At 49.2% G+C, this 13,351-nt stretch overlaps 1 protein-coding gene across 1 annotated transcript in view; it reads right to left on the bottom strand.

Annotated features, from left to right (window-relative positions):
- Nucleotides 1-12,098, bottom strand: part of RAD21L1 (RAD21 cohesin complex component like 1) — a 38,628-nt gene extending 26,530 nt beyond the window's left edge. The window contains exons 1-3 of the mRNA XM_038370005.2: nt 12,060-12,098; nt 4,737-4,913; nt 1,706-1,835 (exon numbers count right to left, since the gene is read on the bottom strand). Coding sequence (XP_038225933.1) covers nt 1,706-1,835; nt 4,737-4,880 — 274 coding nt within the window. The 5' untranslated portion in view covers nt 4,881-4,913; nt 12,060-12,098. The remainder of the gene's footprint in view (nt 1-1,705; nt 1,836-4,736; nt 4,914-12,059) is intronic.
- Between the last annotated feature and the right edge of the window lie 1,253 nt (nt 12,099-13,351).

The raw sequence follows: 13,351 nt of genomic DNA, 5'->3' as shown, positions 1-13,351 counted from the left end.
GACTGCACTGTGCCCTGGCAGCAGCAAGCAGCAGGTCCAACTCCTAGACAGAGGTGAGCAAGTGGCTCCGTGGAGCTCTCACACGCAGTCAGTGCCCCACCAGCTCCCAATGGCTGGGAACAGGCCAATGGGAGTGCAGAGCTGGTGCTTGGGGTGGGGGCAGCGCACGGAGCCCCATGACTCCCCTGCCTAGAAGCCTGACCTGCTACTGGCAGCTTCCAGGGCACAGCACGATGTCAGAACAGGTAGGGACTAGCCTGCCTTAGCCAGGCAGCACCACCACCGAGACTTTTAACAGCCCAGTCAGAGGTTCTCACCAAAGCTGCCATGACCCTTACATTCCACAATCCCATACTGAGTCATGACCCACAGGTTGAAAACCACTTCCTTAATCCATGTGCTTGGAGAACATAAGTCCAGGCATGTATAGCGGTCATTGCTGAGTCACCAGGCAAGGCTGGTTGAGCAATTCTCCTGGTGTGGCCTTGTTCAAATGAGTAATTGAATTGTAAGTCCCTTGCTGGACAATGACTGTTGATGGTTGTTTGACACCCACCCAGGCGTTGGTTAGCAACCTTGTCCTTGACTCTGGGGATCTAATATCTAGACAATTCCCCAACTCACAGCATATTTTAGTGACAACCATACAACACAGTCTCATTACTTCTTATACACTAATGATATACATATTTAGATAGAACAATGGTTTTCAGCAGATCATAACCTTTCCCTTGATACATCACATGGCATGCTTTATGTGAAATATCACAGTTATATATAAATGATGAATAAGGGGGTTACAGGGCACTCCCCCAAGGTATATAGTGTCACAGTTTAAGTGTTGACCTGCCCTAGACCATAAAAAGGTTAAATGACTTGACAAAGGTCAAATAATTACTTAATGGTACATTTGGGAATAGAGCCGAAGTTCCTCTGTTCATAGTCCTCTGCTTAACCATGAGACAATACTACCTCCCTATTAAGTGCCCATAATAAAAGGAAATTTAAACAGATAGTCCATTTTAAATGAATTTGATGGTCTCCATACTGGTAGATCACTAACAGAATTGGCTCTAACTGCCAGTGTCGGCAGAGAATTTGGTGGCCTCATTAGAAAGGACAAGGAATGAACTGACAATGCAGACAGAATTATCCTTTAATTCCTAGAGATGGTTCCTCGAAGGCCACAAAGGAGCCAAAAATATCAAATTACATTCAAAATAACCATTCTTTTTGTTAAGCACCAGGAAGTCCAACTTGTGTTGAAATCAATAATGTATATCTGACTGGAATATCCCAAAATGAAATTTAAAGATAAGAAGCTATAAAGCAGTGGTCCTCAAAGCCGGTCTGCCGCTTGTTCAGGGAAAATCCCTGGCGGGTCGGACCGGTTTGTTTACCTGCTGCGTCTGCAGGTTTGGACGATCGCGGCTCCCACTGGCCGTGGTTCGCCGCTCCAGGCCAATGGGGGCTGCGGGAAGGGCGGCCAGCATGTCCCTTGGCCCACGTCGCTTCCCGCAGCCCCCATTGGCCTGGAGCAGCAAACCACGGCCAGTGGGAGCTGCGATCAACCAAACCTGCTCACGCGGCAGGTAAACAAACTGGTCCAGTGCACCAGAGGCTTTCCCTGAACAAGCGGCAGACTGGCTTTGAAAACCACTGCTGTAAAAGACATGCACAGACAAATGCAGAATTTGGTACATACCTGGACGAAAGGCCATCTTCATTTTCACTAAAGCTTCACTGCAGTCTGCCAAGAGGTATTTTGTCTTCCTACGATAGATTCGCACCACTCCCAAAAGCAAGTGTCCTGAGGTGCGCAGAGCAATTTTGACCTTTAATGATTTTTTAAATGGTTCAAGTATTAATATTTGTGGCAAAATCATTAAGACAAAATAATTTCAGTTATTATACAAAGCAAAAGATATACTAGTGAAGTCTTGGAACAATTGCTTTATGTGCTAGCTAAGTATAGGAAAAGAGCTCAATTAAACAATAAAACAACATGGTATGTGTCATTCTGAGATATTCAGGCTAACACAGGGTTGGAGATCAAGAGCTATTGTCACTTAAAAGAAGACAATTCCTGGTGGATAGAGTACTGGACTAGGGCTCAGAAGACTTTGGTTCTGTTCCTGGCTCTGCCACACTTGCTATGTGACCTCAGGCAACTCGCTTCACCTCTGTGTTCTGTCTCCCCCACCTACCCTTTATCTGTCTTGTCTATTTAGATTGCAAGCTTTTCAAGACATGGACTAGCCCTTACTATGCATTTGTACAGTGCCTTGAACTGGGGCCACAATCTTGGTTGGAGTTTCTAAGAAGAATTTTTGAACAAATGCACCATGAAACCAGGGTGCTGGAACAATTTTTATAGTGGAGGTGCTGAGAGCCATTGAACTGAACTGTAAACCCTGTATATAATGGAAACCACTTCAAGCTGGGGGGTGCAGTAGCACCCCCAACACCCCTAGTTCTGGCACCTATGCATGAAATCAATGATATACCTGAGATACATCAATTATATTTTCACCCTTTGGACAGACAACTTAAACTCCTGCATAGATTTCAACCATAACTTCAACAACCGCCATGTATCCATTAAACTCTCTCTGGAACACTCCACACTAGCATCAACTTTCTCAACACCATGATCAGCTACAACAATGGAACCCTATAGACAACTATATACAAGAAATGCACAGGTCACCATACCTACCTTCAGAGATCTAGTAACCACTCCAAACACACCAAGAAATTTGTTATCGACAGCCAGGCACTCAGATACCACAGTATAGGCACCAAGGAGAAAGTCCGGGATATATACTTTAACACACTCGAAAACATCTTCACCAAAGGAGGACATTCCACCAGAGAAGCAGACCACATCATGGAATGGGCCACCCAAATACACCTGCTTCAATACAGAAATAAAGCCCTCTCCGACCGCACACCCCTACCAACCCATACTGGAACCCATATCTGATATCATCAAACAACTACAACTCATACTTGATGGGGATCCCACCCTGAAAGAAATCTTTCCTGAACCCCTTCTTCTGGCCTTCAGACAACATCCCACCTCTCCAAGCTCATCATCAGAAAGCAAGCTCCACCCAGATCAGAACCTAGCAACTCAATGCGGCACCAGACACAGGCAGAGCAACAGATGCAAAACCTGCAGACATATCTACACTGCTACAATGATCAACACCCCTGCAACTCACCTTTCAAGATTCATGGATCCCACACAAAATCTATTGCATCATATGATGTACCTCACCAGTGCACTAAATGCCCAAACAACAACGATGTGGGTGAAACGAGATAATCACTCTGCTCTCAAATGAACTCTCACAGGAAAATGATAAAAGACAACATCACCACACCACCTCTGGGCAAACACTTTTCACTAAGTGATCACTACATATCTGACCTCTCAGTCCTTGTCCTCAAAGGAAACTTGCACAACACCTTCAAAACATGAGCCTGGGAGATTAAAGACATAACTTTGATAGCCACTAAAAATCATGGGAACAGAGAGACTGAATTTATTGCTTATTACAACAATCTATATTATTAACAACCCCACCACCAGCTGCCTTCCCCCTCTTCCGTTGCCCCACTTCACCTCGAAGGGTCATAAGAACATAAGAATGACCATACTGGGTCAGACCAAAGGTCCATCCAGCCCAGTATCCTGTCTACCGACAGTGGCCAATGCCAGGTGCCCCAGAGGGAGTGAACTTAACAGGTAATGATCAAGTTATATCTCTCTCCTGTCATCCATCTCCACCCTCAGACAAACAGAGGCTAGGGACACCATTCCTTACCCATACTGGCTAACAGCCATTAACGGACTTAACCTCCATTAATTTATCCAGTTCTCTTTTAAATCCTGTTATAGTCCTAGCCTTCACAACCTCCTCAGGCAAGGAGTTCCACAGGTTGACTGTGCGCTTAGTGAAGAAGAACTTCCTTTTATTTGTTTTAAACCTGCTACCCATTAATTTCATTTGGTGGCCCCTAGTTCTTATATTATGGGAACGAGTAAATAAATTTTCCTTATTCACTTTCTCCACACCACTCATGATTTTATATACTTCTATCATATCCCCCCTTAGTCTCCTCTTTTCCAAGCTAAAAAGTCCTAGCCTCTTTAATCTCTCCTCAGATAGGACCTGTTCCAAACCCCAATCATTTTAATTGCCCTTTTCTGAACCTTTTTTAATGCCAGTATATCTTTTCTGAGATGAGGGGACCACATCTGTATGCAGTATTCAAGATGTGGGTGTACCATGGATTTATACAAGGGCAATAAGATATTCTCTGTCTTCTTCTCTATCCCTTTTTTAATAATTCCTAACATCCTGTTTGCTTCTTTGACTGCTGCTGCACACTGAGTGGACGTCTTCAGAGAACTATCCACAATGACTCCAAGATCTCCAAGGTCCCTTGATATATGTTACGTACTTATGCTAAACAATCCGTTCCACATTTTATTTAGCTGTGGCACTCTGAGTACCTTTCCCACACCTGAAGAAGAGCTCTGGGTAAACTGGGCTTGGCTCCCACACCAACAGAAGTTGGTCCAATAAAAGATATTACCTTACCTACCTTGTCTCTCTGACTTCAAATATGGATCTTTACACTATTTGTTGATATATTCTATTTTTTTTTTAAAAAAGGATCTACCTTTCTACAACTGGTCTTAAACATCTCAGTCAGTTACATACCTTTGGTGAAATGATCTTTTCAATGGTAGTCTCCAAATTGCATTCAAATATGTGAGTTTTTGTGAGCTTCTTCTCCCAGTGAGCGGCGAGCCATATTTTGGCCAATGGCCCACGCTTGTTCATAAACAAATGCATATAGAACATTTTGCCTATACTCGGTAGCTGAATTCACGTGAACTAGGGAAAAACATAAGAATTAATCTTAAAAACTGGAATGCACAATTTTAATGGAGATTAAAGAAAATTGACTTTAATGTTCATTATAAGATAAAGGGATAAAATACTTCGGATTCGATTTTCAGGCAGTTTAGGCCTGCAAAATGTTTGTGTAATTAATCCTATTGTGTGTAGAAATTGTATGACCATGCATGAAAATGTGTCTGATTAGCTGTTTCTGGTACATAATAGTGGTAACTACACAATTACACATGATTTTTGGGCCCCTAGACTCTCTAAAAATCTAGATCTTTCAGTAAATTATTAGAAGCCACCTGCTGGTTACAGCCACATACACCTCTTATTTTGATAGGGACATATGTCAGATAATCTGTATAAAGTAAAGTGATAAACTGTAAACCATGCTGAACATTTCTGTTAGTCAGAAATCAAAGAGCATGTGTTTTTTGAGCAGAATGCTTTTTTTTTTTAAAAAAAGTACTTGGCTCAGTAGTAGAGAAGAAAAGGGAATAGGAAAAAAGCAGGGGAAATGGAGAAAAAGTAGGAGAATTAAAAGGAAATCGATATTGAAAAGAAAAAAGGGCATGAGGTACACCCAACTACAAAAGATACTCTCTTTTGTAGCACTAGCTTATAAAGGCAAGAAATGACCGTTTCTAGCTTCTCAAGTTGAAAAGAGAATAATGCTACTTACTTTCCTTTGTAAAGTGCTTTGAGATCTACAGACAAAACGTGCTATAAAATATATAAGTATTATTATCTTGTTACCCGTACAGACTCAAGAAGCAGCCATTGGCTGTCTCCCACCACACAGAGGGTAAAAAGAGGCTGTCATATTCATTACAATCCCTGCTGAAGAAAGGAGCCACTGCCTCTGAAGTACCAGTAAAAAGAAAAGGAGTACTTGTGGCACCTTAGAGACTAACAAATTTATTAGAGCATAAGCTTTCGTGAGCTACAGATCACTTCATCGGATGCAAATGCATCCGATGAAGTGAGCTGTAGCTCACGAAAGCTTATGCTCTAATAAATTTGTTAGTCTCTAAGGTGCCACAAGTACTCCTTTTCTTTTTGCGAATACAGACTAACACGGCTGCTACTCTGAAACCTGAAGTACCAGTGAGTCACAGTAGATGGCATTCTAGGGCATGGACTTCCCAAAATGCATTTTAATAAAATGTTGCCATGGTCTTCAGAAAAGGAAGGAGGAGTAAAGGAAATACTATAGATCTGCTGAAACAGAAAATACAGGCAGTTACTTTTCAGATCCTCTTCCAAATACCCTTCCTCTACTTCCTTCTTGTTAATAGCCACCCATTGTTCCTCTCTTTCACCCCAATCTACTTTTTTTTTTTTTTTTTACTTTGCACATATTGAAAAACTTTGTCAGTATTATTCATTCTATCAAGTGGCTTTGTAATGTGGTATGACAGAAACTATGAAAAAGTTTCTTTTAAGTCTTGAGGGAGAGCGAAGGAATTGAAGAGAGCAGCTAAGATGTCATAGTCCTTTCCATTGCCCATTGATAAGTGTTGTAGTATTGTTTCATAGCAGGTGGAGGCTCATGAGGGGAGCCAAGTGTGTGTGTGTACTAGATAGTTATGACAGTTGGATGGAAGCTTTATCTTCGCTAATGCGACAATTTTGAGTTAAGAAGCAGCTTTTCATGAAAGAATGGATGAGAGGAAGAATGTAGGGCTGCAAGGGTTTTCATTTTGGGGGGATAAGGCTGGAAATTGGGAAGGTTTCACTACCATGGGGATTCAGTTTATAGGAAGATAAGCAGATTCCAGCTAGAGGTGTGGAATATTGCAAAAGCAGACTGGAATGGAACAGAAAGTTTCTGGCCTTCCGTCCCCTCTTTCCAATCAACACCAACTAGCCGTCCAGCCTCTTGCCCTCCTCCTCTGAGTGTGCCACAACCCATGAAACTGTGCACACCAGAGGGTGCAAAGCAACTGAGATTTGGAACACTCATCTCATTAGCACACACACAATTCAATGTGGAAGTTCTTGAACCACTGCAGAAGGGTCTAAATTTGTTGGTGCAGGGAAGAGAATGTTTTCAAAACATGTGCTGCCCACCTAAGATTTGTTTAGTTTGCAAGAATAGAGAATGAGTGTGAGGGGGGTTTGGGGAGATAAAGAGGCGGGGGTAGCTGGAGAGAGGAAATAAAGTTGGAGAGTGGAAAAATGTGTAGGGGCAGGGGCAAGGGCTAGGGGAGCAGCTATGAACGAGGTATGTGGAGAAAGCAGGTTGTAAGCCATGTACGTGTAGTGGAGAATGAAGTGAAAGAAGGGGTATGTGGGGATGAGAGGTGTATTATATGGCATGTAGGGGAAAGGGGTATAGGATGAGGGGGAATCAGGGATACGTGGGGAGGGGCACAGGGAGAAGGTGCAGGAGAGATGTGGGGCAGGGGAGGATGGATGATGTGTAAGAGCAGGGTGGTAGAAGGAATGAGAGGGGTACATGGAAAGAAGACAGAAGGGGCAGGGGTATGATAGGGCATGGGGGTACAGAGTGAGGGGGAAGATAAGGTATATATAAGAGGAGGGGTATATGGAATGATAGGTAGAGGCAATATAGGGCATGAGGGGGCATATGTGAAGAAGGGGTATGATAGGACACATCACATAGACTGTGTGTGGTGGTGTATGGGGTGAGGGCAGGGGTGATATAGGGCATTGGAGTACATGGTGGGATGGTATGTGTGGGTGTATGGGGTAAGGTGGTACAATGCATGGGGAATGCAGGTTAGGGGGGTATGTGGTACTTCTGAGGGCATCCTGTGCCAAAAAATTAAAAATTCAGTGCACAATATTTTAAAATTCTGCAAGTTTCATTTGTCAATAAATAAATGTAGAAGCTCCAGCATGGCAGTGGGGAGCACAGGCCACTGGCTGCACGAAGGTGGGAGATCACCCTGCAGCCTCCCTACCCCTGACCTCAGTGGTGAGGCTGCACCAGACCCTGACAAAGCACAAGGCCTGGGCCTGCCCCAGAAACACCCTGGGGTCCTGCCCCTCTGAGCCAGGTGCACTAGGTGTAGAGCACAGGCAGAATCCAAGTGTGAAGGGGCATAGTGTGGGGGGATCCAGGTGTGGGGTGAGAGGGTTCTGTGTGGGACAATATGGGTGCAGGCAGCTCAGTGGGGGGACCTAGGTGTCGGGGGATCTGGATGCACAGAGGTTCATGGGGGGGGGGAGTTCCAGGCACGGGGCAATGGGACTCTGCAGGGGCTTCCGGGTGAAGGTGCTCAGAGTGGGGGTCTGGGTGCAGGTACTTGGAGGTCAGTGGCATGGGGGTCTGGATGTGGGGGCTCAAGGTGGGGGTTTGGGTGCAGGGAGCTCACTGGGGCATGGCCTGGGTGCAGGGATTGGAGTCTGGAAGCTAAGGGGCAGGGTGCAGGGGGTGCTCCAGATGCAGGGGTTGAAGTTCAGTAGGATGGGGTTCGAGTATGGAAAGCTAGCGGGGGTTCTGGATGTACCAGGTTAGGCTTCGCAGGGGTGTGGGGGTATGGGAGGTTCGGATGCATGGGGGTTGGGCGGATGAAGGAGCAGCTTCCTGTACAGTGACCCCACCCTCCCACAGCTGAGGAGCGATGTGGGCAGGGTGCAGGGGAGGCGGCTGACCTTCGTGCAGCTAGGGGAGGTTCTGACACAACCCCAGCAACTCCTTGCAGGGGAAGAGGAAGTCCCATCCTCTACTGCCTCCACCCCAGATGGGACTAGCAGCTGATCCCGGTTCATGTTAGGAGCCATTGGCTGGAGTGTCCCCAGCCCCACCGTGATTTACCTCTCCGCCAGCTGCCTGACACGATGTACCCACACTGCTAGGGAGTGGTACGTGACTGCTCCTGCAGCTTCCCTTTGCTTTCCTGTCAGAAAGTCATTTTTCTGCAGGGAAGCAAAGAAATCTGTGGGGGACATGAATTCTGTGCACATGCAGTGGTGCAGAATTCCCCCAAGAGTAATGTGGGGAGTGCAGGTATATGGAGTGAGGGTGATATAGGGCATGGGGTGCAGGTTGTATGGAGTGGGGGTGCAGGGGATGCTGGGTGGGGGTATGCAGGGATGTATAGGGCATGGGGTATACATGGGGGTGCAAGGTAGGTGTGTCAGGGTGGGGTACATGGGGTATGAGGTGATGGGGTGGAGGACATGGGGTGTATATGAGGATGCAGGGTGAGGTACTGAGGTGAGGGGGCGTGGGATGCAGAGCAAGGGTGAGGGTGATGGAGGTCCTGGGAGTGCAGGATGGGGTACATGGGATGTATACGGAGGGGGATGGAGCTGCAGGGTGGGTACATGGGGTGAGGGAGATGGTGGTGGAGAACATAGGATGTATATGGGGATACAGGATGGGGTACATGGGGTGAGAGGATAGAAGGCATGGGGAGTGTGTGGGGGTGCAGGGTGGGGTACATGGGGTGAGGGGGTGCAGAGGACACAGAGTACATGGGGGTGGAGGGATGTGAGGTGAAGGGGGTGCAGAGGGCACAGGGAGTACATGGGGGTGCAGGGGTGAGGGGGATGCAAGGCACAGGGAGTACATGGGGGTGGAGGGATGTGGGGTGAGGGGGTGCAGAGGGCAGGGGGAGAGTGTGGGGCTGCAGGGTGGGGGATGTGGGTGCAGAAGTGAGGGGGATGCGGGGCACGGGGAATACATGGGGGTGGAGGAATGTGGGGTGAGGGGGGTGCAGAGGGCACGGGGAGTGTGTGGAGCTGCAGGGTGGGGGATGTGAGTGCAGGGGTGAGGGGGATGCAGGGCACAGGGAATACATGGGGGTGGAGGGTTGTGGGGTGCAGGGGTGAGGGGGGTGCAGAGGGCACGGGGAGTACATGGGGGTGGAGGGATGAGGGAGGTGCAGAGGGCAGGGGGAGTGTGTGGAGCTGCAGGGTGGGGGATGCGTGTGCAGGGGTGAGGGGGTGCGGGGCACGGGGAGTACATGGGGGTGGAGGGATGTGGGGTGAGGGGGTGCAGAGGGCAGGGGGAGTACATGGGGGTGGAGGATGGGGGGGTGCAGGGGAGTACATGGGGTGGAGGGATGTGGGGTGAGGGGGTGCAGAGGGCAGGGGGAGTACATGGGGGTGGAGGATGGGGGGGTGCAGGGGAGTACATGGGGGTGGAGGGATGTGGGGTGAGGGGGTGCAGAGGGCAGGGGGAGTACATGGGGGTGGAGGATGGGGGGGTGCAGGGGAGTACATGGGGTGGAGGGATGTGGGGTGAGGGGGTGCAGAGGGCAGGGGGAGTACATGGGGGTGGAGGATGGGGGGGTGCAGGGGAGTACATGGGGTGGAGGGATGTGGGGTGAGGGGGTGCAGAGGGCAGGGGGAGTACATGGGGGTGGAGGATGGGGGGGTGCAGGGGAGTATGTGGGGTGAGGGGGTGCAGAGGGCAGGGGGAGTACATGGGGGTGGAGGATGGGGGGGTGCAGGGGAGTATGTGGGGTGAGGGGGTGCAGAGGGCAGGGGGAGTACATGGGGTGGAGGATGGGGGGGTGCAGGGGAGTACATGGGGGCGCTGTTGGGCAGTCAGAGGCCTGCGGGGGACACCGTACACTCTGAGCAGCGGCCGCCGCCCCCCCCCGAACCCAGGGGGCCGAGTCGGTCGAGCCCCTCCCGGCTCGGCCGCAGGCCGCACTTCGCCCCTCAGCTCAACCGCCGCCGGTCCGACTCCCCCGCACTGCGCACGCGCAACGGTGGCGCAAGGCGCCAACCGCCAGCGTCGCGCGGGGATGCGAAGACCCCGAGTGAGCGCGTGCGGCGGCGAAGGGGCTCGCGCTCTGCAGCCTGGGCCCGCGTGGCGGCTGCGTGCGTCGCGCGCTGTAGCCGGGCTGCAAGAGCCAGTGGGCAGAGGGGCTGCCGGTGTGTGGAAATGCCCCTTTGTGGCTGGTGTGATCCTTAGGGCACGTTATTGGTTAGGTGCCCAGCTGCTGTTTTCAGGCCTTTGTTGCTGTGTATTTGAGTCTGCCAGAAAAATAAACTACCGGAAACTGTGTGTGTGTGTTATGCGAAACGTACACTATCCACATGCAGCTGGACACATGGACAAACATACGGTTTGTTATACCTGCCACTGACTCGATGAGTAAACACGAGTAAGCCACTTCTCTTCCTGCCTTCGTTTCCCCAGCTGTACGATCAGCCAGTACCTAACTAATCTCCATTGTAAAGCACATTGAGATCGCCAGGAAAGGTGTGATATTAGTGCAAAGTGCTAGTTAATTATTATTCTATTTATTATCAAGAGCTTTTTGTGGGCTCAGGCCCAGATCCTGCAATCGCTGACACACATGCTTAACTTTAGCCACAGGATGTTTTTTTGTGGCAATATGTTTGGTTAGGCTGCCTTGGGTTTTGAAAGTATCTTTAAAAGAAAAACAAACAGACTACATAACTGACAACATTTAAAACAAACACCCACTTTTACCCATGGCCCTAGACCTAGTTCAAAATGAACTAAAAGCAGCCTTCACCTCTAGGAAAAGCGACTGAATTTTATTGAAATTCACTTTGCCTATCAGTGAAGAAATGTGTTCGCTAGATTGGCTAATCCAATTTACAGTGGTTGCCCTTTAAAATCCTTCATTACCTGCTCCCATTGAAATTAATGGCAAATCTCCTGTTTAATGGCAAGAGACAAATGAATATATTCACCAGTCTGAAATGTGTACTGATCAAGCTACTCTCTGCTCTGCTACATTTTTTGTTCAGTGGGATATCTGAGTGCCTAAGCAAACATTCATAGGACACAATAGCTCACATCAATTAATAAAAATAGGTGTAATGGCTTATTAATTACACACCAATCATCATCACACTTAGAAAAAACAACGAGGAGTCCTTGTGACACCTTAGAGACTAACAAATTTATTTGAGCATAAGCTTTTGTGGGCTAAAACCCACTTCATCGGATGCATGGAGTGGAACATACAGGAGGGAGGTATAAATACACAGCATATGAAAAGATGGGAGTTGCCTTACCAAGTGGGGAGTCAGTGCTAACGAGCCAATTCAATTAAGGTGGAAGTGGGCTGTTCTCAACAGTTGACAAGAAGGGGAGGAAATCACTTTTGTAGTGCTAATGAGGCCAATGAAATCAATGTGGCCCCAGAGGTGAAAGTAAGTTAGAGGACTTACCTGTAGGCTGGAGTCCTGAGCAGGGGGCATAGCCTTAACTGGAAGAGGCGTGGCCTTAAATCCCTAGGGTCCTTTAAATCATCCCCCAGCTACCAGGTGCAGAGGCGGCTAGGAGTCCTGGGGCTGGGGGTGATTTAAAGGGCCCAGGGCTCCAGCTGCCGCTACGCAGTGGAGCCCTGGGCCCTCTAAATCACTGAGGAGCCCTGGAGGCTCCCAGCTGCCACCGCTGTCCCGAGGCTCGGGCAGAGCTTTAAAGGTAGCTGTGGTAGCAGCTGCCAGAGCCCTGAGCCCTTTAAATCCTCGCCTGAGCCCTGGGGTAGCTGTGGCTGGGCTCCATCGGGGCTTTAAAGGGCCCAGGGGCTACAGCAACCGCTACCACCCCGGCCCTTTAAATGCCCGCCGGAGCCCCACCGCCGCTACCCCAGGGCTTTGGCAGCAGGGCTCCGGCGGGGATTTAAAGGGCTGGGGCAGTAGCGGTGGCTGGAGCTCCGGGGCTCTTTAAATCCCCACCAGAGCCCCTAACCCCTACCCCAGGGCTCAGGCGGGGATTTAAAGGGTTTGGGGCTCCAGCCGCCGCTACCGCCCCGGCCCTTTAAATCCCCTCTGGAGCCTGCCGCTGCTACTCCCGGGCTTCGGCAGCAGGGCTCAGGTGGGGATTTAAATGGCCCCAGGAGGATAGCGGGGGGCTGGAGCTCCGGGGCCTTTAAATCCCCCGCCACTGCCCCTACCCCAGGGCTCGGGCAGCAGGGCTCAGGCGGGGATTTAAAGAGCTCCGGAGCTCCAGCCGCTGCTACTGGGGCCCTTTAAATCCCTGCCAGAGCCCCGCTGCCGCTACCCTGGGGCTCGGGCTGCAGGGCTCAGGCTGGGGGTAGCGGCGGCTGGAGCTCCGGGGCCCTTTAAATCCCCGCCAGAGCCCTGCCGCTGCTACCCCAGGGCTTTAAATTGCCCTCTCGGAAAGCCGGTCCTGGTATGGCGCACTGGCTCTTACCGGTACACCATACCAGGGCGTACAGACTTACTTTCATCTCTGGGTGGCCCATTTCAAACAGTTGACAAGAAGATGCGAGTATCAGCAGGGGAAATTAGTTTTTGTAGTGACCCATCCACTCCCAGTCATTATTCAGGCCTAATTTGATGGTATCCAGTTTGCAAATTAATTCCAGTTCTGCAGTTTCTCATTGCAGTCTGGTTTTGAAGTTTTTTTGTTGAAGAGTTGATAGTTTTTCGTCTGTTATTGAGGGTCCAGGAAGATTGAAATGTTTGCCTACTGGTTCCTGAATGTTGTAATTCCT

Source organism: Dermochelys coriacea, chromosome 13, assembly GCF_009764565.3.
Source record: "Dermochelys coriacea isolate rDerCor1 chromosome 13, rDerCor1.pri.v4, whole genome shotgun sequence".
NCBI classification, from domain to species: domain Eukaryota; kingdom Metazoa; phylum Chordata; order Testudines; family Dermochelyidae; genus Dermochelys; species Dermochelys coriacea.
Note: the sequence above shows the minus strand (reverse complement) of the source record. Positions and strands in the feature narration are given on the sequence as shown.